Source organism: Cyclopterus lumpus, chromosome 18 (assembly GCF_009769545.1).
Source record: "Cyclopterus lumpus isolate fCycLum1 chromosome 18, fCycLum1.pri, whole genome shotgun sequence".
Classification (NCBI taxonomy): domain Eukaryota; kingdom Metazoa; phylum Chordata; class Actinopteri; order Perciformes; family Cyclopteridae; genus Cyclopterus; species Cyclopterus lumpus.
The window spans coordinates 12,850,025-12,874,041 of record NC_046983.1 but is presented as its reverse complement, the minus strand read 5'-3'; the positions used below and the strand labels follow the sequence as shown (position 1 = coordinate 12,874,041).

The window sequence follows — 24,017 nt, the reverse complement described above, 5'->3', positions numbered from 1 at the left end:
TAGAAACTAAAGGGACACTTATTTTTCTCAGGAGTCCAAAACGGAGCTAAAAGAAGAGCTTATCACGTCAACAAAAAAACACAACCAACCAAATTAATGCTCATGTTCTGCTCTGTGTGTGCTGAATATACAAATTCACAAACGTTTGCAAAGTTGTTCGTAATGGCTACTTTATGAGGCAATAACATGTCAGTGTTATGGCCAAAAAGAACTAAACGGTGCTGGATGGTTCAATAGTCCATCCAGCTTATACGTTAAATATTGCTGACTATTTGTTGAGATATTCATATTTTATCTCCAGACATCTTTTGCACTGTCACATGGTCTGTGTAATGAATGAATTTGTTCATTTCAATTTTCTTTCTTCTTCTTTTTACCGCCCAAAGGATCATATATATGTAACGCCAAAGTTTCCTCAAGATGTGATTAAACTGAATTGTAGTCCTGAAGCTGCGAGGAGGAAGAAGAGTGGTTCAAATACTTCACAAAGTTGACAATGGTTTTGAGCACTTTTATCAGTTTCAGTCAGAGAAAAAGCATTGTATGTACATTGGAGAATGGAGCATTAAGGTTCGGAGCTGCTTTTCTGCCTCAGGCTCCAGACAACTCGCAACAATTGAGCAATCACGTCCAAATTGTAGCAGCAAATAGAATCTATATATAATTCAATAGAAGTTAAAGAATCTGTGCTCTATCAACAATGCAGAGACTGATGGACATTTGTATTTTGTGAAATCTGGCTAAATCTGGGTGCCGACTTTAAACTAAAATGATCTGTGTTTTTGATCTCAATAACCTTGGCAAAACATTCAGACTAACATAGCAGGTAGAACACTAATTTATACATAAAACATATTTTTTGGAGGGTCAATATTTCATTTACAATAAATTCATTTGGGTAGTTAACACAGATAAGTCCTTGTTATGGTATTTCCTTTGAGGCCTGTTGGAGAATAGCCCGGCCCTCAGTCTAGCTGTGGTCTCAGGCTATTTCACAGAGGACGGAAAATAAATCTGATTCGGCTATTAGTGCACACAACTTGTAGGACCCAATGATTTAAAAGGGGGCTATTTAAGTTTACGTTCTGGGAATTTGATTTCATAAAAAGAATATTATCCGGTGAGTTACATACGTTTCTTACCCAATGTAAGTCTGGTGGGAAAATGTATTTTTGAGCCTCATGGAAATTGTTATTCCACGGTTTGCCCACAATATAAAAGTTGCTTCAAAGCAAGGGGCTCTTCCAGGGGACTTTCTGATCCATCAACATTCCCCAAATGCAAAGAGCAAGAGCAAATGTGGACAAGAGCAGTGTTTCCCAAACATACACTTGTTTTTTTGTGGCGGCCACAGAACAAATGCTTGAAAAGTGGCATTAATGCAAAAGAAGTGAGATGGTCATTTGGTTATTGCAGCTCTGGACCCTAAAGCAATGCATTGGCTTACTGAACTTTGCTCCAGTACAAAGCGATACATTAGGCTCACAACTTTAATACCGTCATCAATAATATGTTCTATTACACCTACAAAGACAACTGTCTCAATGTGCTGAACCAGGTCAAACTGCAACAGCCCAAATGGCTCATAAGTCCCTATTGTGAACAGCTAATAGTCCGTTTAAAGAAATATGTGACACTGCTCACCTGTCACAGCCTCATTGTCCACCCACCTCTTTAGTCCTCGTGGAGCTGGTGGCCAGCAGAGCCTGGAAGCTGCTTCTCGTCACCACTCTTGTTCCTCAGGTTTGTCTAGGGTGACCATATCCATAACACCAAAAAGGAGGACACTAAGCAGTATTTTGTGAGGCTGTGAATAATTGCATAGGACTCCCCTCTACAATACATGTGTGTGATTGCTACATGATGTATGTGTAACATAATAGGAAAGAATAGTCTTGAAGAGTCAAAAAGTGTTTGTTCACAGTATTTGTATTTATTCAATACATTGTGGTGTTCAAAAACTGACCACTGAGATGACTTTTTTAAAGTGCTGAGTGCCACAAAGCATAACATTTGTGGACTTAAAATGTACAAATTAAAATCACAGGTCACTTAAATAATAAATAATAAACAGATGAATGAATGTTAAAGGCGCAAATTGTTTGCTTTGATGTAATCTGTATGTGCCTGTACAGGGTAGGGCGCTAGAACATTTGCACATAAAGCCTGGGCTTTAGTTGGGCCACACATCATCCTCTGAGCTATTTACAGCATGGTAAACCTTACACAGATCAGCAGCGGAGGTTTTGTCATCCAACGGCGACGTATTTTCTTTAAAAAAACGTTTTGAGTGAAGAACGTCTGTTACCTTTATCCTCTCTGTTCCCGCATGTCTTTCAATGGCAGCTTTACTCTGACTGCTCATGTCAACATCACAGTGAGAGAGAGCAGAAGCCATGAAAGGAGTCTCGACTGCTTTTTGAAATAAAACCATGTTCTTTTGTCCATTCTGGGTTGAACGACGTATGACGTCTGACGCCTAAATCCGGACGTCTGGTCACCCTAGGTGTGTCTTTGGCCGACGTGACTCACGAAGAAATGCCAAAGAGAGTTTGAATATGTCCGGGCCTGAATAACAGTGCATCCCGCATGTCTGTTTGTTGCTCGTGAAGTTCAGCAGACATGTTGTCGTTGCTCCGTGCTGTGGCATTCACGACTCTTTGCTAACATGTAGCTTAGCTAGCTAATTCATCTAAACTAATTAATGAACCAAACTTCACTCTCTGACAAATGTACATTTGCACCCGAGTGAAAATAGTCACACACAGAAGCTATTTGACTATTTCCAAGTTGAATATGCTTCTTCATTTTGCAATTTATAGCTAGCCGAAAGCAGAAAGATAGTATTGGTTGTAGAAAGCTAGCATACAGAGTGACAGTGTATGAGTAGGGAGGAGGTTGTGGTCATGAAAGAGTTACACTCAGAACACTCTAAGATTTGACTCCCACAAGAAGTCCAATTATTACATTTAGTCAACGCATTGTTTTCTATTAATTATATATACATTTTGGGCCGTCTTGGTGGGAGCTAGCGCTCCCCCTTAAAGCCTTGTGTAGGCTGGTCAGTGCTCTCAATGTGTGGGTAGTGGCACCAAATATTACCTCTGAGATACTGCAGAGAGGAGCTGTTTAATGTGCATGTTTATATGTGCCCTTGTGTGGAAAGCAGTGGAGGCAGCATTAAGAAAGCAGAAAAACGGCCCCTGTGACCATTTATATGGATTTTACTGTAGTTGGTTGAAGTGGAGCTCATAGTTAAAAGGTATAATCCTATTTGTATCGGACTGCAGCTGATGTTCTTTTCCATTGAACATGTTTGGACATAACCAGGATTAAAAAAAGAGGCTTGTGCACCTCGGCATCGGCCTTCACATAGTTTTAGATGTAACTTGACACAGGTTTGTGCATCTAGCCCCTGATCTGACCAGGGTCTAACCTGGTCAGATCAGGGGCTAGATGCACAAACCTGTGTCAAGTTACACTCTAATCTCTAATTTATGGATGAATTTACATCTCTCCATTGCACCTTACTAACTCTGCTTCCTCCCCAGAGTCTTTGTGACTTCACGTCTCATAGGGTCCATTAGACCTGGCTGTGTCTGATGCCTCCTGCTTTGGCCCTGCTGATGCGCCCCGCTCCCCCCTCCTCTCTACCTCCTTCCGTTTCATGTATTGTGGAGGTCCATTCATACATTGTCATATTCATTTTAATGTGTTTATGTAACTGTAACGCTGTTCATTCTGCACACATGACATATATTGCTTCTGTCCATCGAGGGAGAGGGATCCTCCTCTGTTGCTCTCCTGAAGGTTTCTTCCCTTTTTTCCCTGTGAAAGGTTATTTTTGAGGAGTTTTTCCTGATTCGATGCGAGGTCCTGGGACAGGGATGCCGTATGTGTACAGATTGTAAAGCCCTCTGAGGCAAATTCGTAATTTGTGATATTGGGCTATATAAAATAAACTGAATTGAATTAACGCAGTAGACATGAGTACACAAAAGAGTGCATTCAACAGAATACAAGCGCCGTCCTCACCATGTCTTCACCCTGTCCTCACCCGCCATGTCGTTGTGAAGCAGTAGGTCTCACCGCTGACAAAATGGCTCCACCCACAGTTACAGTACTGAAATAGAAGATGCGCGCGCACACGCACGCACACACACGCACGCACACGCACACACGCGCACACACACACACACACACACACACACACACACACACACACACACACACACACACACACACACACACACACACACACACACACACACACACACACACACACACACACACACACACACACACACACACACACACACACACACACACACACACACACACACACACACACACACACACACACACACACACACACACACACACACACACACACACGGAGCCATCATGTCCACTGAACCACGGTAGTGTTCATTCCATTTTATGGACCGTGAATGATATGAGAAGATGGTGTAATATAATAATAACTGAATATTTCCTTCCGCTTCTATGGCAAGACTGAGATGGTTTTAGATTGGGTATTAAACAGAGCTGCCAAATGCTCACATCTGAGGTGACTCCGGAAAGCCAGATGGGACACGCGCAGGTAGATTTGTTTGTATCAAGGGATTACACTTTAAAAAAGGTAAGTATTTGGACAACTACCAGATGGATCGCCATCGCCGCAGAGCATGAATCCCTAATTTATTGTGAAATGACTGAAGGCTCCAGAACAGCTACTAAACGGACCTTGTATAAAATAATAATCATCAAATCACAAATATAAAAATGACACAAATACTTCTAAAAAAAGAAAAAACTTCCTTGAAAGTATTATAGTTGAATGAGATCGCGAAGTGAACAACTGAGCATTCTTGTTGCGGCACCAGATTCTGTTGCTCCACCTTTTCTTTCCTCTACGGTATTAATGAAGTGACAAACAATTTAGGAGTGTTACATTTTATTTGGTCTCATCTCTTTGAGCTTTTTCCTTTCTTTTTTTTTCCACAGGTTAAAACCCACTATAATAGTCAAGAGAAATGTCACATACTGTATACAGAAATAGTCCTCTTGACACAATAAAACAGTTGATTAGGCCCAGCCCAGTGCGAGATTTCACAAAAATGCAACAATAAACACATTTTCAAAGCCCGACGACCGAAACCTCAAACTCGCACGAGCAGAGACAGTTCTGAGAGAGATGTAAAAATGGCTGCCAGGGCAATGCAACAATTGTGTTATCACATCACCTAGGCTGTAATAAGACACAACACAGACATGGAAATGAATCTGGAACAATTACAATAAAAGCAAATAGATACACAGACAGAGAGGAGGTCGACTTCTGTCTACCACTGAGGGGACACAATCCTCATCTCTATCTAGCAGTTTTATGCACATATAAATTCAGTATGGGTGCCTCAAGGAGACTTCAGGCTGCGATTTAAGTTTGGGGTTTTGTTGAAATGTACACAAAGAACCGGATTTCAAGCTCTACCAGGCAATTCTCTTTAATGTTCTGCTACACACAAATACCGGGGCTTGTGGAGGAATCGTTTTGATGCCGATTTGGTCGAATTGGAGCACTGGAATGTAAAGCAACCTGCCTCTCGTGAAGCACCCATAAAACATCTTAAATACTCCAGTGAAAACCTATACAACGTGTTGTTCATTTGAAGCAATGGGCTCCGTCATCCTAACATAGACCGCGTCCATGGCCATCTCGAGAGAGAGAAATAGTTTTGATCCAGTGTGTAAAAAGATGGCCATTTATAAATATACGCTTTTACCCCTGACCCCCCGCGTATTAAATTCTGTAAATGTCCTTAGCTGGCTGGTGGGAAGCTGTCAGGAAAGGAAAAGCCTTTAGCAGTACTGGGATTCCCTTAGTGGAAGAGATGTGACCAGTGAGACCGTTTTTCAAATTACCTCATGGATCATTTAGTTATTCAAGCGAGAGCACGAGCAGCTGAAAGAGACCACCTACTGTTTAATATCCTCAAGCCTCAGTCGAATATGTAGCCCAGATTACACAGACATATCTAAGAAGACTTCCAGGACCATCTGGATCAGCACATCGTGGTTTTGAACACCAACATTGGACATTTGGACACCTAATCTGTGACATTACATCTGCCAATCATGGTTTTGCCTCGAATAACCTGGTGGGTTTGTGATGAGGACTCTTCCCAATTCCTTCTATTGGAATCGGAGAGAAAAATCCATGCATAGTTTTCCATATTTCCAGTTTGGTGAACTTTGATATGCAAATTCGTGCCACGTTCAACTTTTGGCGTAGAGAGAGAACAAAGCTAGCTTAAACTCCAACTAACGGAGATCGCTAGCAGGGCAAAGGCGGAGTCCAACCAAATGTATTGATTCACCGCCGAAAGGCATTCATGAAATACGTTACGGGAAGAATGTTGAAAACACAGACTCATGGAATGGCAGGCCAAGCTTCTTAGTATTTTTAAGGCTGTGGGAAACATGATGCGAAGCGGGTGAAAAACTATTGCTGAAGATGTAATAAATACATCACCAAGCTTCAAGGACGCCAAATAGGTTGTGCTTGTAGAAGCAGCTTCTGCGCCGTGACACGTAGTTTGACATGGTATTATAATATAAGCCATCACAGTTCTTTCTTCTGCGAGCAATGTTGAACAGACGACAATAAATCATTCGCTGTCTCTATAATAGAGACACACGGGCTGTTTACTGGACCAATTGGTTTGCAGCCCATTCAACACTCTAGGAACAGAAATTTGCAGATTAAACGGCTTCTATTCCAGGAAGATCACGAGGTAATCGAGTGTCAATAGCTCGGCAGAACAATAATCACGACCACAGTGCTCGCGATTGGGGCCTTGGATTAAATAACATCATAGGTAAAAAAAAAAAATAACATGTTTATTTTGCCACAGAAATCACCAGCCTTGGTCTTTGACACAAATTGGTGCTTCTTTTCTTGCTCTCAATTCATTCATTGGGTTTTATTCAAAGGACAGCAGATGGTGACCTTGGAGGCACAGACGGAAAAGAATTAGGAATAATGTTCACACTTTGAGAGACCAAGCATTAGCTGACGCACCTGCCAACGCCATGGCAGACATGGCTTTAGTCCACGTCCCTATTGGGATGTGTAATTCCTGTACAGTCAGTGGAAGGTCTTATTTGATCATTTGGTCTGGGCCTGTTAATGTCAAACAAAGGTCTGGGCAGGTGTTTCACATAATATGAGCCAGAAAGAGCAATGATGTGTCCCCGGCGCTGACGGCTGGCTGCAGGACGACCGAAACGAGGCCGATAAGCAGGTAGATTTGTAACCTCCACTTAATTGAACACAAGCAAGCAATGGCAGCACAGGGAAATTGGGTGAAAGCCGCTGGAAATGCCAGGCCATCTATTTTGTCGTTTCAGAATTTACCCTCCACTGACCCGCCGAGGTAAGATTTCATCAATGAAACACATGTGACACGTGTTCAGGCAGCGTTTTCCCCCTCAGTCCTCCAATTTTCTCAGTAACCGTGAAGGAGAGAAAACATGACTTAAGCGGAGCCGCGGCAATTTAGAAAGTGAATTTCCCCCTCCTGACTTGACTTCCCTAAAGTCAAGCGCCAGAGACGGGGAAGTTCCCACGCACACTGGGATGTTACTTCGGAGTTATCGGGATAGAATTCAGCCAATGGGATTTAATTTGAATCAGTGGTTTAATAAGAGTAAATGAAATAATTAGTATGCATGTAAACATATTCACTGATCATGAAGCCAAATTAAGCTTTAAGTGACGGATGGTTGCATTGGGCCCACGCGTTCCACTGTTACCCTTCACAAAGCCAACATCAGCTCACTCATCTACTAACCCTCATAGCGACATTTCTTTTCCCCTTCCTCTGGATAAATGGCTCTGATTCTTTAGCTTTATAACTCAACCCCCGATCACAAGCTGCCTCTCAGCGTGATGAGGGTCACAGTCTTGCGCTCCTCCATTGTGCTGTCTCATTAGCTTTTATTCATGTAATGTGTTGACCATTTGACATTCACTGATGAGGGGCAATGGTCTGAGCTTTAACTTTGAATTAGGATCGCCAAACCATGCCTGCTTGGCGCCAATGTGGGGCTGAAAGTGGACCACTGGTCCCAGAGGAAACACACTCGGACTATAATCTAAATCATACTTTAAAAAGCACAGTGACTCCTGTTACTAAAAGTCATATTTCCAGATAAATTACCTAAACGTGCTCAAGCTAGATGGGCAACGGCAGGCAACACTTCTCAATATCAGGTCTGATGGAAAATTAATAAGTCTGGCACTGAGTAAACACACAGACATGAGTGGCAGGTTGAAGTGAATACTTGACACGCGCACAGCATTTGTGACAGAAATGATCTGCCAGACGTTTCCATCATCTCAATTTCCTTCATGTATCACTTCTCCTCTCAGCGCTCTGTTGACAATCACAGCCATCCAAGCCTAATGACTTTACAGGATAGCTCTTGTGGCTTTGTGTGTTGACACGCGAGCGACGAGGCATTAGCTCATCGCTTGTCAGTAAAATGTTAGTGGCGGGGACAAGAGGCCTAGCGCTGCTGAGAGAGAAACATCCCTCGTCAAACCTGCAACTTCCGCACACCGAGAAGGAAGAGGCCCAGCGCCCGTGGCCATGTGATGACAGGCGAGCTGTTTGATTGGCTCAGAGGCCAACATCAAACTTTTGAAAAGCAACGTGGTGAACGACCTGTCAATCACAAGGTACCTCCTTCCTAAAAAATAACCTGCTTTATGGTCTGTTTGACTAGAATTGTACTATAACTTACTAAATTAACACCATGCTGTATTGAAGAAGACGTGAAACTAGAGATTGAGACCATAAACTCATGTGTACAATGTTTACTGAGGGAATAAATCAAGTGAGAAGTAGAGCTATTTATTCTCTCATTCTCTCATACAATCTGACTTCTATTTTTTCAAAGACGGGTTCGGCTGTCTTCAAACCCTGCTGGCTATTAGAAAGGTTTAAGATACTTTTGCATTGGCTTCACTTTTCAGATCAAAAGGTCTAATCTTGGTCTCAACAATCTCTGAAACACTTTTGCCTTTAGATGTGTGTGGCCGACACATTGTGCAACCAAGTCGGTTTGAAGCCTGCTGCCACTTTTACAAGCACTTTGTCTCTTTGTTACTGTGGAATATTACGTGGATGTCCAGCAGATGATGAACAGATGCATTAAGGTGCAATAAAAATATTCAATAAAGTTCCCCTTTCAATTTCAAACAAATTCAATTGCCTCTGTAAAACGAGCACTCCCCGGTTAATGGACTCTGTCCTAGAACAAATGCTTTTTTTTCCTTCTTTTTTCCGTAGACAGAAACCTGGCTGTTGGTGAATAGAATGCTCTGCAGTGTCAGGACAAGACTGCCCTCAAGAAAACTTTCCAGAGAAGTATGAAGCAAAGGAGTAGGAAATATGAAGAGAAACTCTCCCGCATCACGTGATGGTGAAGGACGTCGAAAAAGGTGAGATTTGACGGTGAAGCTGAGGGGCCAGTGGCAACAGGGAAAAAAAGGCAAGGAAAGACAGCCGAACCCGTCTTTGAAACTGTCTGCATTGATAATTTAAAAAAAAAAAGGGCACGACTTAAAATCGAGATGTAAGCTGATGCAGGAAGCAACTGAAAATACCTTGCGAGGAGGACGAGGGGCATTCACGTAACGTCGGGGGGGGATTTAATTAACCAAATATCTGAACGCTTTGTTAATGCTCCCTGCTCTTATCAAGAGGGTAATTATCACTATCAGCCTCCTCTGTTCGTCAGAAGGATTATTAGGCTAATCACAAAGCCTTCCTCTTTGGAGACAAGGTTTTCACTCTTCATCCGAACAAAGCCGATATTGTCCTCCAATGACACGGTGTCAGTGATGAAGCCCATCGCGACAGCATTTGTGCCTCGTAATGCTGCGGCAAAGACATGGGTAACAGGGCGACTAAGTCATGTGTATGTGGGTCTCTTTCAGTTGCTTACAAGCTTGACCTACACTAATTATGGAACAACATGCTCGAGGACCAGCTGACTAAATTATTGGATAATAATAATTGGATACTGTGTGATGTGCAACCAATTCCAGGGGTTATTTTTGCGATAAGCATTTGTTGCTACAGCCACTTTCCCTCAACCTGCCTCACTTGGCTGCATTATATATAAAAAAAGAAACAGGAGAAAGTGCCTGAATATTTAGTATGTAGAACGATCGGCGATGATAATGATTGTGAACCACGAGTGAAAGGGCAAGTTGCTGATCCAGTGCCTTCCGGTCCTTTGAGGCTGCTGTTGGTTGAAAAACAGCTTTTCCAGCTTCTTTACAATTAATAAATTTCTTTCTATGTTATTGTTCAATGTTGAACTTCCCTGCTGTATCTATTCTGGAAGTATAATGACATTTTTAGCAATGTTAAAATGGTTTGGGTTTATAGATAGATCAGGCTAACTGTTCCCCTTGATCCCAGTCTTTATGCTAAGCTAGCTAACATATTCTTATTGAACGGACCGATATAAGTGAGGTATCAATCTTTTCATCTCACTCTGGACAAGAAAGAAGTGTATTCCCCAAAATGGCAAACTATTCCTTTAGAATTTTACAAGGGTGGTGTAGTATGGGTTTAAAGATTCACAGCTGTTTCTGGCTCACATTTTGTGGCAAAAACTACATTTGGTGGATAATCTCCGGTGTAATTTAACAACATTTCCAGTACAACCACAATGTTTCCCTAGTTCAAGAATTGGAAGAGGGAACCAATGACAGCTGTGCAAGCACTCATCCAATCAATTCAAGGAGAGAAGTGTCATTTGACTGGCTTAGCGAGGCTACTACTACTCTAGTGGACCCTACAAATAAATAAAGTATGCAGTGAAGCATCCATACAGCATCAGACGGGTAGTGATAAGACAACCTGGATGATATTAAAGAAGATAACCACAGAAAAGTACATTAAAAGTTATGTTTAAATACTATCCGTGATTGTCTCAGCTTTCTCTGTACTATCCAATGTGGCCGACCGCACCCATCTGGCACTGGTAAAAACAATGCATTTGCAAACACCCTTTGTCCCAGTTCTGACACTGTCACAGTGGCATTCTTTGGCATATAAAAGGGAATGCAGAGGGCCCCCCACCCCCATCCTGTTTCCTGTGCCCGCCAGCCAAATGAATCTGTCCAATCCCTGGCATTTCAAGGGGACCGTGATTGGAATTTTATCTTCTTCCAAGTGGAATGTCTGGGTCATGGATTTGTCTTGGATTTCATGAGTGGCCTGGAATATCCAGTGCATTCTCCCATAATGCAACAGGCAGATGCTGTTTAAAAAAAACAGTAAGCTTTCCTTGAACAATGAGTCTAGACATACATGCACACACACAACATTTTTCTCCACAGCAATGCTAAGCTGATTTGCAAATTTAAGCCAAATTTAAGCACCAGAATAACCTTTCAAGAAATCTCGAAAAAGATATATGCTAAAAACACTTCACAAAGTACGGCACTCCAATTTCCCATTGTCCTGAATGCTTTCAGTTTGGAGAGAGGTAGAGGCAGATGAAGCTGTGCAAGTCGCCTTATCCACCTCTGCATTGTCACAATGCTTCAAAGGCAGGGGGAGATGAAAGCAGGTGATATGAGGAGTCTGATAGAATCCGAAGATGGTGATCTGTGTTCTGCACCTTCAAAAGGATAGAGAAACCAAGATAGAGGGGGGAATAAAATGGGCACCAGCTTTTGGTTCAAAGGCAGCTATCCCACCATCCAATGTACCACCTTTCACTGGCTTTCTGGTTTCCGAAGCAGGAGGCTCACATATAAAGGACCTGCAATGATTGGGGCTCCCATTGGGGAAACTTCCCTTAGTGGGTTGAGTGATGGCTGTGCGTTTTTTTTTAAAGATTCCAAATCCTCGCTAAGCAGTGAAAAGGTGCCTGGGCTGTGTTGCTATGATAAAAACCACAGCCCTAGGCTCAGGTTTAGAACCTATCGTCTCTGAGTTGCGTTGGGGACTTGAAAGGCTTGAGCCCCAGTGTCTTGCGGGGGTGAGCTCTCTCTTTGGTGCCATCCAGGGGCTTGCTGCAGGCTGCCCAGCCCATGTCGATAAGGGGCGAGTCGGCCAGGCTGAGGGGCGCTTTACGTAATGAGGGCAGCGTGGGTGAGCTGTTAGTGGAGCTCGGGGCAGAACGGGAGGTGGGAAAGGGTGCCGAGAAGGGGTCAAACGGGGAAGGCGTGTCGGAGCCGCTCGAGGGGTCAGCCTTGAGGGCGAACGGGTCGCAATCCGGTGAGGGGAAGGGGTCACAGTTGGTGAAAGGGTTGGTAGGGGAGGGTTGGTAGCCCAGAGGGTTGATGTCCAAGCGATGTGGGCTGCGGCCACCACCCGAGTTCACGCCACCTGCCGAGATGAAGCTCCAAGGATCAATGCGGGGGCGAATGGGGGATGGGCGGGGCCGGGGGATGACGGTGACCTCCAGGCGGCGTGTTTTGGGGCTCCAGAGGGCAGGGTTAGGGTGGAGAGACAAGGACACTGAAGGCTTGTCATTAGAGTCCTGTGTGTCTTGGCACAAGGGCAGGTCCAAAACTGGAAGAAACAGAGAGAAAAAAACATTAAAGGGAGAACTTCAGGCATTTAGTATCTCACTAAGTTGAAAAACTGTCGAGAAAGAGACGTCAAATAGAAGTGAACGACATGATACCCTGACTTTTAGCCCCTAGTATGAGTCCAGCTTTAAAATGCTAGTACCTACATATCCCATAATGCAACCCAAGACAATCTTTCATTCATCCATGCATGTCTGTTAAATCACCTCTTTCAAAGTCTCAAACCTTTCTCAAAATATTAGGGTTCTTTTCTTGGATTTCTCTTCCAGAGCCACAGAAGACATTAAATAACTGTTTTTTACAGGCCGAGTGCTACAACAACTAAATTGACCTTCATGTCAAAATCCGTGAGGTACCATTTCAGAGAAAGGCAGAATATCCAACACATTGAACGTCTCCATCGCCCTCTACTTCACTGTCTCGCTTTAGAGGAGGCTTTAATTGTTAATCTGAAAATTAGATAAACTCTCAAGCCGCTCCTCTTCAATCTGAAATTAGCATTTTTGCATTATTGTTGCAAAAAGAAATGGAAGTCACCAGCACAAAATGTTGAGGCAATTAGTCTAAATTAAGCATAACATGGCGCTGTGTAACTAGTTGACAGAGCTGCAACAGCAAGTATAAATTAGCACTGACAAGAACATTACACTCAGAATGAATCAGCTTGAGTGAACATTTGCTATTTCCAAATGTGATGCATCTGCCAAATGGCGGTATTTACATCAACATCAGCTCTCCGAGGCGGCTCGGCTCTTCAGATGACGAAGAAGAGCAATCGGTGGTCACATGCGAGCGCAGGGAAAAAACGCATGTGAAGGAATCCTCTCTCTCTTTCAAGCACACATTCAACCGCGCGGCAGTCTGTCAGCCATTACAGAGATAACATAAGATGTTTAGGTAAAACACCTCCTGCTTAATTTATGTGTGGCTTTTTACCTCTGCGCCCCCGTTGTAATGAGCGCATGGGGTTGGTGAGATTACGGTTGTGTCTGGTGGGGGGGGGGGAGAACATCTCCGTGGAGCAACCAAGGCTTCGTGAGTCAAACGGAGCAGTGTGTGGAACGTTACCAGAGGGCACTCTTAAAGCCCTCGTAAAGCCCACTCGCTCCTAAAACAACCAATACCCACGCCTGCGTCGTTACGGCTCTAAACTGTGTCGGTGTTTCTAAGAAATTCATATTAGTCTGTGGGAAAGACGTTTGAATGTGCCGTACAGTAGATGAACACGGAATGCAGATCATCTCTGCGAGCATGACACTGACATGAATTCAAACAAAGTATATATAAGCCCTTTAGGAACTCAACATCTATTTTCCCATGTAAATGCTAATCCCTCTTGAATGTGATCTTGTGTCGTGTGTGTCTTATGCATCCTTTACACGCGGCATTTAAGCACACATTTGACATGCCTCCGTGTGAAAATGTGCTGGATCCGGAGGGCAAATACACCGAAGAGACACTGCCGAGCTCTGTCCGGAGAGAGTCAATAATAGATTATTAGCCATTTTGAATCCAGCACTTTCTGTCTGGATGTTTCGCATTCATCTCCAACTTTGCAATAAAAGAAAACCCTGGCTTGAAAGAAAAAAAACAAAAAGAAGATTGGATGCTAGGTTTGTTTAGCAAGTATTAGCAGTGAAGTATGGGGGGGCAGCTGGTGCCTGAGATATGCAAATAGCTGAAGACGAGCTTTGATGTAAATGAAAAAGCTTGTGCCGCATTGAAGCCTCGTTTGAGACAAAAATGATGAAAAAAATAATAATTGGCCAATAATTATTCTGTAAGAACTGTGAAAGGAACATTGCCATGCAGAAAAGGTACAATATTCAAGGTTGGATCCAATTACAGTGAAGGGCCTCCTAAAAACATGCTTAGTGCTCTTAAGGAAATGCATTAAATAAAACAAATCATGGATGCAATTTGGAGAGGAGACTGTAATTTAAAAGGGGCTATCCAGTGATTTAGTTTTGCACTTTCATAAAGTTGGGAGGCTTGCAAAAGACAAATCTAAAATCAAAAGCAGCCGAAGTCAAGATATCCAACCTTTAACCTCTAGTATGAGTCATGCTCCCAGAACACTGGACTTCCTCCACTTCCCATAATGCAACGTGGTCGAATCTTTTGCCACTCCCTGTCTGATGAAAATGCAGACTTATTCAAAGTCCACACCCTCCAGTGAGCATTTGTAGTAAGTAGAAATGTGTGAATTAAGTGACATTGACCAGTAAAATGGTTGATGTGGCCCCTTTAAGGTGACGGTGTCAGACTGACCTAGCTGAGAGGCGTGGAGGCCTTGGCTGGACCTCCTTCTCCTGTCAGCTTTGTGCTCCCATGTCTCACAGGTCAGCTCCCCGTTAGTCGCATAGGTACTGGGAGTCCATTCCCCCGGGCTAGTCTTGCCATGCTGCAGGGGGTTCCTGGGGCAATGCGGACTGTGCGGCATCCGGTGGCTGCTCCTCTCGCGGGGGATCGGCGGAGGCGGCGTCAGGGGCAAGGGCTTCAGTTCTTGGTACTGCTGAGCTAAGTCCAAAAGCGGTCTGGGGAGCAACTCGGAGGGGGACAAGGTGATGAGATCGTCCACCACTGGGGGATCTGAAATGAGGGGCATAGGGGAAGAGATCTCTGGTTCGGAGGGGGTGTGGCTCTCTAGTGATGGGAGGTTAGTTCGAGGAGGCACCCTTGGGGGAATATCCAGGCAGCGACCCAGTACTATGGAGGCCAGGAGGGAGCCACCGCCCAGCAGGGCCTGGTGGGTGCTCTTAACAAGGCCACCGTGGGATCCCCTCTCTGGCCGGGGGGAGCCAGCCGGGGAGGAACACCCTTCCTCGCTGGCCGAGTCTCGCTGAGGTAGCGGAAGCCGCAGGCTGTCCTTTGCTGAGGAGCCTGCAGAGAAAGAACAAAATAGTTTTTTTTAAGTTATAAAGAGACAAAGAAGGAGAACGAGACCAGCCATTTATTATTCATTTAGCTGTTATGCATAATTCACAGTCATGACAGTATGAGTTGAAACAGTGGCTAATGGAAGATCTGTGGCTGCCGGTTAAGCCGGTGATGGAGGGTGTGAGATACCGTTCTGAGCCGGGGGAGGGGTTGGCGCAGAGGGTCTGTACTCCTCAAAGTCATCCTTGGATTCCCCCCTCACATTGCTGTCTGAATCCAGGAGCTTGGCCCTCATCGACAGACTGAAAGCGCCAAGAAAATTCAGAGATATCCAAGCATGGTAATGAATTACGTTGAGTGTGATCAAAGCCAACATTTTTCAAACGTTGACTCGTCAAAGAAAAGGGCTGCTGTACCTGCTTTCCTGAGGACTAAGGCGCAGGACTTTGGGGCTTTTGGGACTTTTGGGGCTCTGGGGCCTCCAGTGGGGGACCAATCTCAGGTCTCCATTGGCTTGTTTATGAGACGGGGCCTCGAGGGGCCAGACCGGGCTCAGACCGAACGACCTGCTGTTATCACTGGGACTAACTGCGGGGAAAAAAAGACAAAAGGGGAGAAAAAGTCATATCAGCGAGCGTGTACATCAGTATGCATACCACTGTATCCAAATGAGGTGTGCATTATTAAAAGGCACATTTCAGCAAAAAATCAACGCAGGTCCGCAATCATCTCCCAACACCTTTAATCGACTCCGTCAACAGCTAGAGTTCATGTGACTTCAATACACCTTTTTTTTCTCTGCATAGCTTAAGTCCTGATTGACTCCAAAACCCTGTGAAGATTACCTCATTGTGTGCATATATAGCATAGCTGGTAACCTCCAAAGCTGTTCGCGCGGCGGAAAAAGTGTGAGAAGGACCCCCCCCCACCCCCCCACCCCCCGGGAAGAGACGGGAGAGGAAGTGCAAGTAAAAAGTTTGGATATCAATTGCCTTTCACACTCCCCACCACGGCGCTGGCAGCACGTCTCATCCCGCCAACTGGCTCGCGCTGCTAATGCAAAGTGTGTGAGCGCCGCGCCATCGTTCATTCACAGCATTATGCTAGGCTTCACACCCTTCAGAAGGCCTCATGGAGCCAATAAAACAAACAATAACACCTGGCATGTTTGTCGAAAGAAGAGACAAAAGCGGGATGTAAAGCAAATGCCAGGGTGGAAAACTTTGAACCGCCGGTTTGATTTCACGGAGTTTTGGCACCGCTCTGATTCACGGCATTTCATTTCCGCTTTAGATTTGGGGAAAAGGTAAATATGCTCTCTGAATGGACATGTGGTGTTATTTCCTTTGGACTCGTCTGGTCCACTGTGGGCCTTGCTGTTGCACTCTGCCTCTCACTCTCCAGCACAATATTTTCAAAGCAAGCACTGAGGTCAGGTGAGAGTGACAGCATTTCAATTTCAGCGTGTTCCTCTTCAAACACATTTTCTTTTTGCAACGTGTGACTGGTAATGTCATCATGTGCTGTTGATGGGATGTTTCTTTTTTGCCGTGTAAATATCATGATTTCCTCTTCTACGTGGTCAGCTTAAATTGCCCTGTAGCACACTTGAGAGTGAACAGTGCGCTCGTAAGGTCACACTTAATTGTTCATTTAGTAAGCAGCGTGCGGTTCATACTGATCGAGTACGTAGTGTGAAGTACGAAGGTGTGCAATTTGGAACTCAGCAATGCTCATAGATAAAAGGTTTCTACTCTGATGCTTAGCATGTTTATGTTTCCCATGTTCATCATCTTAAATTAGCTAAATGTTACTCAACACAAAGCACTGCTGAGGCAGTGCTCAACAATAAGGACTGCCTGCTTAAAGTACACGGCCACCAATCAGGGATTGCGGTAAAATAAATAATTTAAACACATATGAGGGTGTTTTTTTTTCCGGAGCTGATGATGGAAATAGCTATGGAGCTATTGAGGAGCTAGCTGTTGAGATTTGCACATGCTCAGTACCGATCAGGCACTCATGAGGATATGGCAGCAGGCAAAAACAAAGTTTATGAGCTGGAGCACAGGGGAGTGTTTTTCAATTTTCCTGGAAAAAGCGTTGGGAGGAATTGGGCAAATATCCAGATAATTGACTTAAATCCAGATAATTACCAACGTCTGCTACAATCCCTCGGGTGAAAATTTTGCTTAGATTTTTTTTTCCCCATGATTCATCCCCTTTGGAAGTGTGGATGTCTGTACTGATTTCCATCCCAATCCATTGAAACATTGTTGAGGTACCAACTGACCGACCCGCCATCCCTAGAGCTACGTCGCTAAAAAAGGTTAGCATTTTACATCATCACACAAAAAACGTGGAGAATTCTATACCTCAGGTGCTGGAACGATGAATAGGACTAAGAGAGAAGCTCAAGAACCAAAACTAATCCGGCCTCCCACAGACAGAATATAACTAGACAGAGTTTAGCAATATCCACAAGTTGCCAGCAATTATGACATGCCAACAACTATTCCAATCCTAGAGTTCAAAAGGTCCCCGAAAGATATGGAACAGTTTCATTGTCTTGGGATCCAATTCAGTAGAACACGGCACAATGAGAAAATACGCTCATTCTGTGGGTTTCATTGTGTCCTCCTGTGCGTTAGAACAAAAGTTCATGTTGAATAGAACTCTGTGAACTAATGCAAATCAATTTGGCAGTTCTCTAGACAAATAAGTCAGGGGGGCCCAAGCAATACATCACAGCTCGCGACAGAGGGCAAGCATAAATACCCACTAAACACATTTTAATGACAGACACACTCATGGCTTAGTGGTAATCATTACGAAAAGTCATTAGCAAGTAAAGGAAATCAGCCCTCGACTAGATGAATAAAAGAAGCTGGCAGATGTTTTAGATTTACTAACCGCTTTTACAAATAAATGTTTCACTACAATTTGTGCTTTTTATGTCAACCCCCTCTTTGGGTAATTGTTTAGAAGAGAAAAAATCCCTTTCACTAACTGTTGCTACACCACAAATTTCCTTCTGGGCTTTTGTTAAGACGCCCTCTGACCAACTGGCTACAATTTCCCTCGGAAAGGAAACGATCTTGGGTCGTTTGTCTGGGAGCCTGACAAGCAGAAGAGTATTGTAAATCTCTGCCGCTGCTGCAACCCTCTCAACCTCGTTCTACTGGAGCAATGAATTCCTCCCTGCGTATTTTTAATTCAGTAAACCGCACTGTAGCCACTCCATGCATATAAAACCGTGGACGACTACTGCCTGGAAAATGCAGCCCAATGGCTCCCCCCTCTGCATCAATGAGGAAACTGCAGGCAAAGGGAGCAGAGCAGGGCTGCAGTGGGGGAAAAAAGCTGCTGAGAAGTGCTGAGCCGCTGGGAGGAAGTCAGATAATATTTGGACAGTGGAAAAGGGTGTGTGTGTGTGTGTGTGTGTGTGTGTGTGTGTGTGTGTGATGAAGCAGGGAGGGGGAGCAAGAGGGGGCCAACGGGGAAACATGGGAAGACAAAAAAGACGAGTGGGTGGTTAAGACCACATGAAAGGAGATACTTTGTAATGTTGCAACAGAGTCTGTCTGTCTGTGTGTGTGTGTGTGTGTGTGTGTGTGTGTGTGTGTGTGTGTGTGTGTGTGTGTGTGTGTGTCCGCGCTCGCAGGAAGGCAAGCGATCACACATTCTTCGTTTTTTTCCAAATGTCTCTGGAAGCACACACGCAAAACCTGTGCACCTGTGTGTTCCATCCGAAAATAGGGGAATAAGCGGCACACTCACGTTGGATCGCACGGAAACGTGGGCCGAAGGAGGGCGAGGAGCCCGAACCCAGATCAGGAGAGTTCCGCCTCTTCTCCAGACCAGGGGAAGCCTGCACCGTAATCTTGTGGATGAAATCTGCAACGCGCAGACACATGGAACAGATGTTAGTTAGACCACCTGGATGGCAGACGCCAACAGATAATACACGCACATGTTTGGAGTTTCCTCCCGCTACTTTACATTCATACATTCTGGACTTTATTAAGCTTCCTTATTTCTCTAGAACAGCCTGTGGGGACTTGTATATGAAATTCAGTGCAAGACATTTTCTTAGCTTGGTAGCATATGCTGTTTCTTTACGTAAACATGAGTGGTCTAAGCAGATTTCAGTAGCCTTGTGTTATGTGTGTGTATGTGTATGTATGCTGCAGCTCGTGTACTCACAAAAACTAAGAAAAGAGATCACATTACTCCTGTATTAGCTGCTCTGCACTGGCTCCCTGTAAAATCAAGAATCACATTTAAAATTCTTCTCCTCACCTACAAAGCCTTGATTGGTGATGCACCATCATATCTTAAGGAGCTTGTAGTACCATATTGCCCCACTAGAGAGCTGCGCTCACTAAATGCGGGGCTACTCTTGGTTCCTAGAGTCCTAAAAAGTAGGATGGGAACCAACGCCTTCAGTTATCAAGCTCCTCTTTTATGGAACCAGCTTCCACTTTCAGTCCGGGAAGCAGACACAGTCACCTCATTTAAGAATAGACTTAAGACTTTCCTGTTTGATAGTGCTTATAGTTAGGGCTGAATCAGGTTTGCCCTGGTCGAGCCCCTTGATATGCTGCTATAGGCTTATAGGCTGCTGGGGGATGTTTTAGGATACCCTGAGCACCTATCTCCTCTTCACTCTCTCCTTATGGATTTACATCTCTCCATTGCACCTTACTAACTCTGCTTCCTCCCCGGAGTCTTTGTGACTTCACATCTCATAGGGTCCATTGGACCTGGCTGTGTCTGATGCCTGGTGAGCCGGCCTCCCACGTTGGCCCTGCTGATGCGCCCCGCCCCCCCTCCTCTCTACCTCCTTCTGTTTCATGGATTGGAGTTCCATTCATACATTGTCATATTCATGTAATGTGTTTATGTAACTTTGTAAATGCTGTTCATTCTGTACACATGACATCTATTGCTTCTGTCCATCCGGGAAGAGGGATCCTCCTCTGTTGCTCTCCTGAAGGTTTCTTCCCATTTTTCCCTGTGAAAGGTTATTTTTTTTTCCCTGATCCGATGTGAGTTCCTGGGACAGGGATGTCGTATGTGTACAGATTGTAAAGCCCTCTGAGGCAAATTTGTAATTTGTGATATTGGGCTATACAAAATAAACTGAATTGAATTGAATGTGTGTGCATGTGTGTGTATGTTTGTATGTATGTGTGTGTGTATGTATGCGTGTTTGTATGCATGCATGCATGTATGTATGTATGTATGTATGAATGTGTATAAGTATGTATGTATGAATGTATGTGTATATGTATGTATGTATGTGTGTATGTATGTATGTGTGTATGTATGTATGTATGTGTATATGTATGTATGTATGTGTGTATGTATGTATGAATGTATGTATGCATGTGTATATGTGTATGTATGTATACATGTGTATGTGTGTATGTATGCATGTGTGTGTGTGTGTGTGTGTGTATGTATGTGTGTGTATGTATGCGTGTTTGTATGCATGCATGCATGTATGTATGTATGTATGTATGAATGTGTATAAGTATGTATGTATGAATGTATGTGTATATGTATGTATGTATGTGTGTATGTATGTATGTGTGTATGTATGTATGTATGTGTATATGTATGTATGTATGTGTGTATGTATGTATGAATGTATGTATGCATGTGTATATGTGTATGTATGTATACATGTGTATGTGTGTATGTATGCATGTGTGTGTGTGTGTGTGTGTGTGTATGTATGTGTGTGTATGTATGTATGCATGTGTATGTATGTATGTATGTATGTATGTATGTATGCGTGTATGTATGACTGTATGTATGTATGTGTGTATGTATGTGTGTATGTATGCATGTGTGTATGTATGCATGTGTATGTATGTATGTGTGTATGTATGCATGCATGTGTATGTATGTGTGTATGTATGCATGTATGTATGCATGCATGCGTGTATGTATACATGCATGTTTATGTATGTATGTGTGTATGTATGCGTGTATGTATACATGCATGTATGTGTATGTATGTATGTATGTATGTATGTATGTATGTATGCATGTATGCATGTATGTATGTATGTATGTATGTATGTATGTATGTATGTATGTATGTATGTATGTGTGAGAACTGGCCATCTTAAACCTAACAAGTAACTACTAGCTTCAGGGCCCAGTGGGTGTTAGAAGAGAAACTTTGAATTGATTCATGATTAAATTAACTTGAATGCTAATTTGAGGAATGGTTTGTCTGAAGAGCAATTAGCCACTAGCAGCAACCCGCTAGCATGTAGCAGCAGTAGCTAGCTACACTGCTAATAATGAGCTTCACTGCTTGGTGGGCATCAGGATGAAAATCTAATCTAATACATTATTAATTACATTAGTCATTTATGCCCTCAAATTATGAACAATTACCTCCAATGAAAGTGCTTTCAATAAATCCATTTTCTTCCCTCAATCCGTAATTTGTAACCAGAAATAGGGTAATAGGTCATTCCTTCCCTTCACCGGTTAGTGCCTTCAAATGACGTTTTCTAAATGACTTATTGGCTTCTATTTAAGGGACATCAGAGATGACTGTCGTTTTTACCTGCAGAAACCTAAAGTTTCAATAAATCCAGAGGTCTATAGTAAGAGTGTTAAGAAGGCACTAACAAATGAAACAACGGTGATATCTCTATTCGTTTGAGGTAATCAATTAATTACGAGGTTTGATATCAATTGCACAAATCATAAATTATTTATAGTAATTGCTCATTCACTCGTAGCATTAGCTGCCAGCATTAGCTAGTGCTTGCTGGTTGACATAGTGAAATGGTGCTAAACTAGCTTGGTGGCTAGCTGGCAAAAGAAGCAAATATTGTGTAAATAATAATAAAATTTGTGGAGAGCAGAAGAGACAAAAGAAAGAGAGTCAGACAGTAGATTGTTAGTTTGGAGGAGAATAAAAACAGAGGCTAGGGAGCTACTGGGGAGCGAGAGAGAGAAAGAGTGAGGGGGGGGATACCTAAAAAGAAAGAGGGAGAGAGAGAAAAAGGGTGGGATACCTAAAAAGAAAGAGGGAGGGAGAGAGAAAGGGTGGGATACCTAAAGAGAGAGGGAGAGGGATACCTAAAAAGAAAGAGAGAAGGAGAGGCCAGCCAGCAGTGTATCTATAGACAGGAAGTAACAAGGCGTGGTTGGCTCATGCTCCCCACCCATCAACCCCTCCCCCCCAGTACCACATCACCGCCCTGCTGCTGCTGGGAAAGGCCTAACCACAACACACAATGTATTTACGCATGCTTGCTCTGCCTAAAATACACACACACAGTGAACTGCAACAGGCTTTACGATAGTGGAGGATGCATAAGGAGCAGCAGTATTACACAGGAGTGTGTTGGTCACTGTCAACCTAGGCCACCTACATGTCTCATGATGGTCTGGAATTTGGGAGAGGACAGTTTGAGGTTTTCAAAATTGGAAATTTATCGAGAGAATCTGCAGCCTAATTTTCTAAAATAAATGAAATAACGTCAGCCTTTAAACCCGTCTTGATAGGAACCTTCTGCAAAAGCCGAGCTACAAAATTACAGTTACACCACAAAACTCTCTCGCTTCCTCCTCGCTGCTCTCTCGTATTGTTTTCTGTGCCCGTTGTTGTTTTTGCTGCTTCTTGAGACTGAGCCAGTAATGGCCCTTGAAATGGAATTTCTCGTCAACACCGTTGGCTGACACAATCCGGCTAGTACTTAGATTTGTGACACACACACACACACACACACACACACACACACACACACACACACACACACACACACACACACACACACACACACACACACACACACACACACACACACACACACACACACACACACACACACACACACACACACACACACACACACACACACACACACACACACACACACACACACACACACACACACACACCTTGAGGCATGCTGATCTTCTCGCCGTTCTTGCACTTGAGCTTGTGCTTCTTGAAGGTGCCCTTCCTCTTCTTGACGTTGGGCTTCTCCAGGTTCTGGTTCTGGTTCAGGTGGAGGATGAGGAGGCTGAGCTCGCGCTCGAACACGTCCTGCTCCCACTGCGCCAGCTGCTGCTCGCGCTGCCGCAGGAACTCTTCGTGGGACTTCTGCTCCACGGCCGCTTGCTTCAGTTCCTCCTCGCGGCAATGCAACTCCTGTAGGCAGAGGAGGGACAGGTTGGAGGAAAAGAGACAGGGGGGTGTTCTTAAATTGGAGCAGGTCGTGCCAATCGTGTGTGATGGAGGTTTGCAGCGTGAAATGAGCCGCCGAGGGTTAGGGTTGCAATTAAATCTTTGAGAGCATTAATGGCAAGAGGTCTCACAGCTTGACAACTTGACATTTGATTCGATGTTCCACAGTTTCGTGTTTGAAGGGGTCGGTATACATTTAAAAGTTGCAGTGCAAGTATGGACTTCTTCTTCGTGAATCCCACATTAAAGCTCGAGTAGGTAACACTTGTGAAAGTTTGCTCG

The 24,017-nt window shown here is 43.8% G+C and overlaps 1 protein-coding gene across 1 annotated transcript in view; it reads right to left on the bottom strand.

Annotated features, from left to right (window-relative positions):
- Nucleotides 1-9,617: 9,617 nt before the first annotated feature.
- Nucleotides 9,618-24,017, bottom strand: part of LOC117748188 (mitogen-activated protein kinase kinase kinase 11) — a 34,505-nt gene continuing 20,105 nt past the window's right edge. Inside the window, exons 5-10 of the mRNA XM_034557831.1 lie at nt 23,447-23,699; nt 19,289-19,405; nt 15,925-16,096; nt 15,698-15,810; nt 14,900-15,511; nt 9,618-12,608 (exon numbers count right to left, since the gene is read on the bottom strand). Of these exons, the coding sequence (XP_034413722.1) occupies nt 12,007-12,608; nt 14,900-15,511; nt 15,698-15,810; nt 15,925-16,096; nt 19,289-19,405; nt 23,447-23,699 (1,869 nt within the window). The 3' untranslated portion in view covers nt 9,618-12,006. The remainder of the gene's footprint in view (nt 12,609-14,899; nt 15,512-15,697; nt 15,811-15,924; nt 16,097-19,288; nt 19,406-23,446; nt 23,700-24,017) is intronic.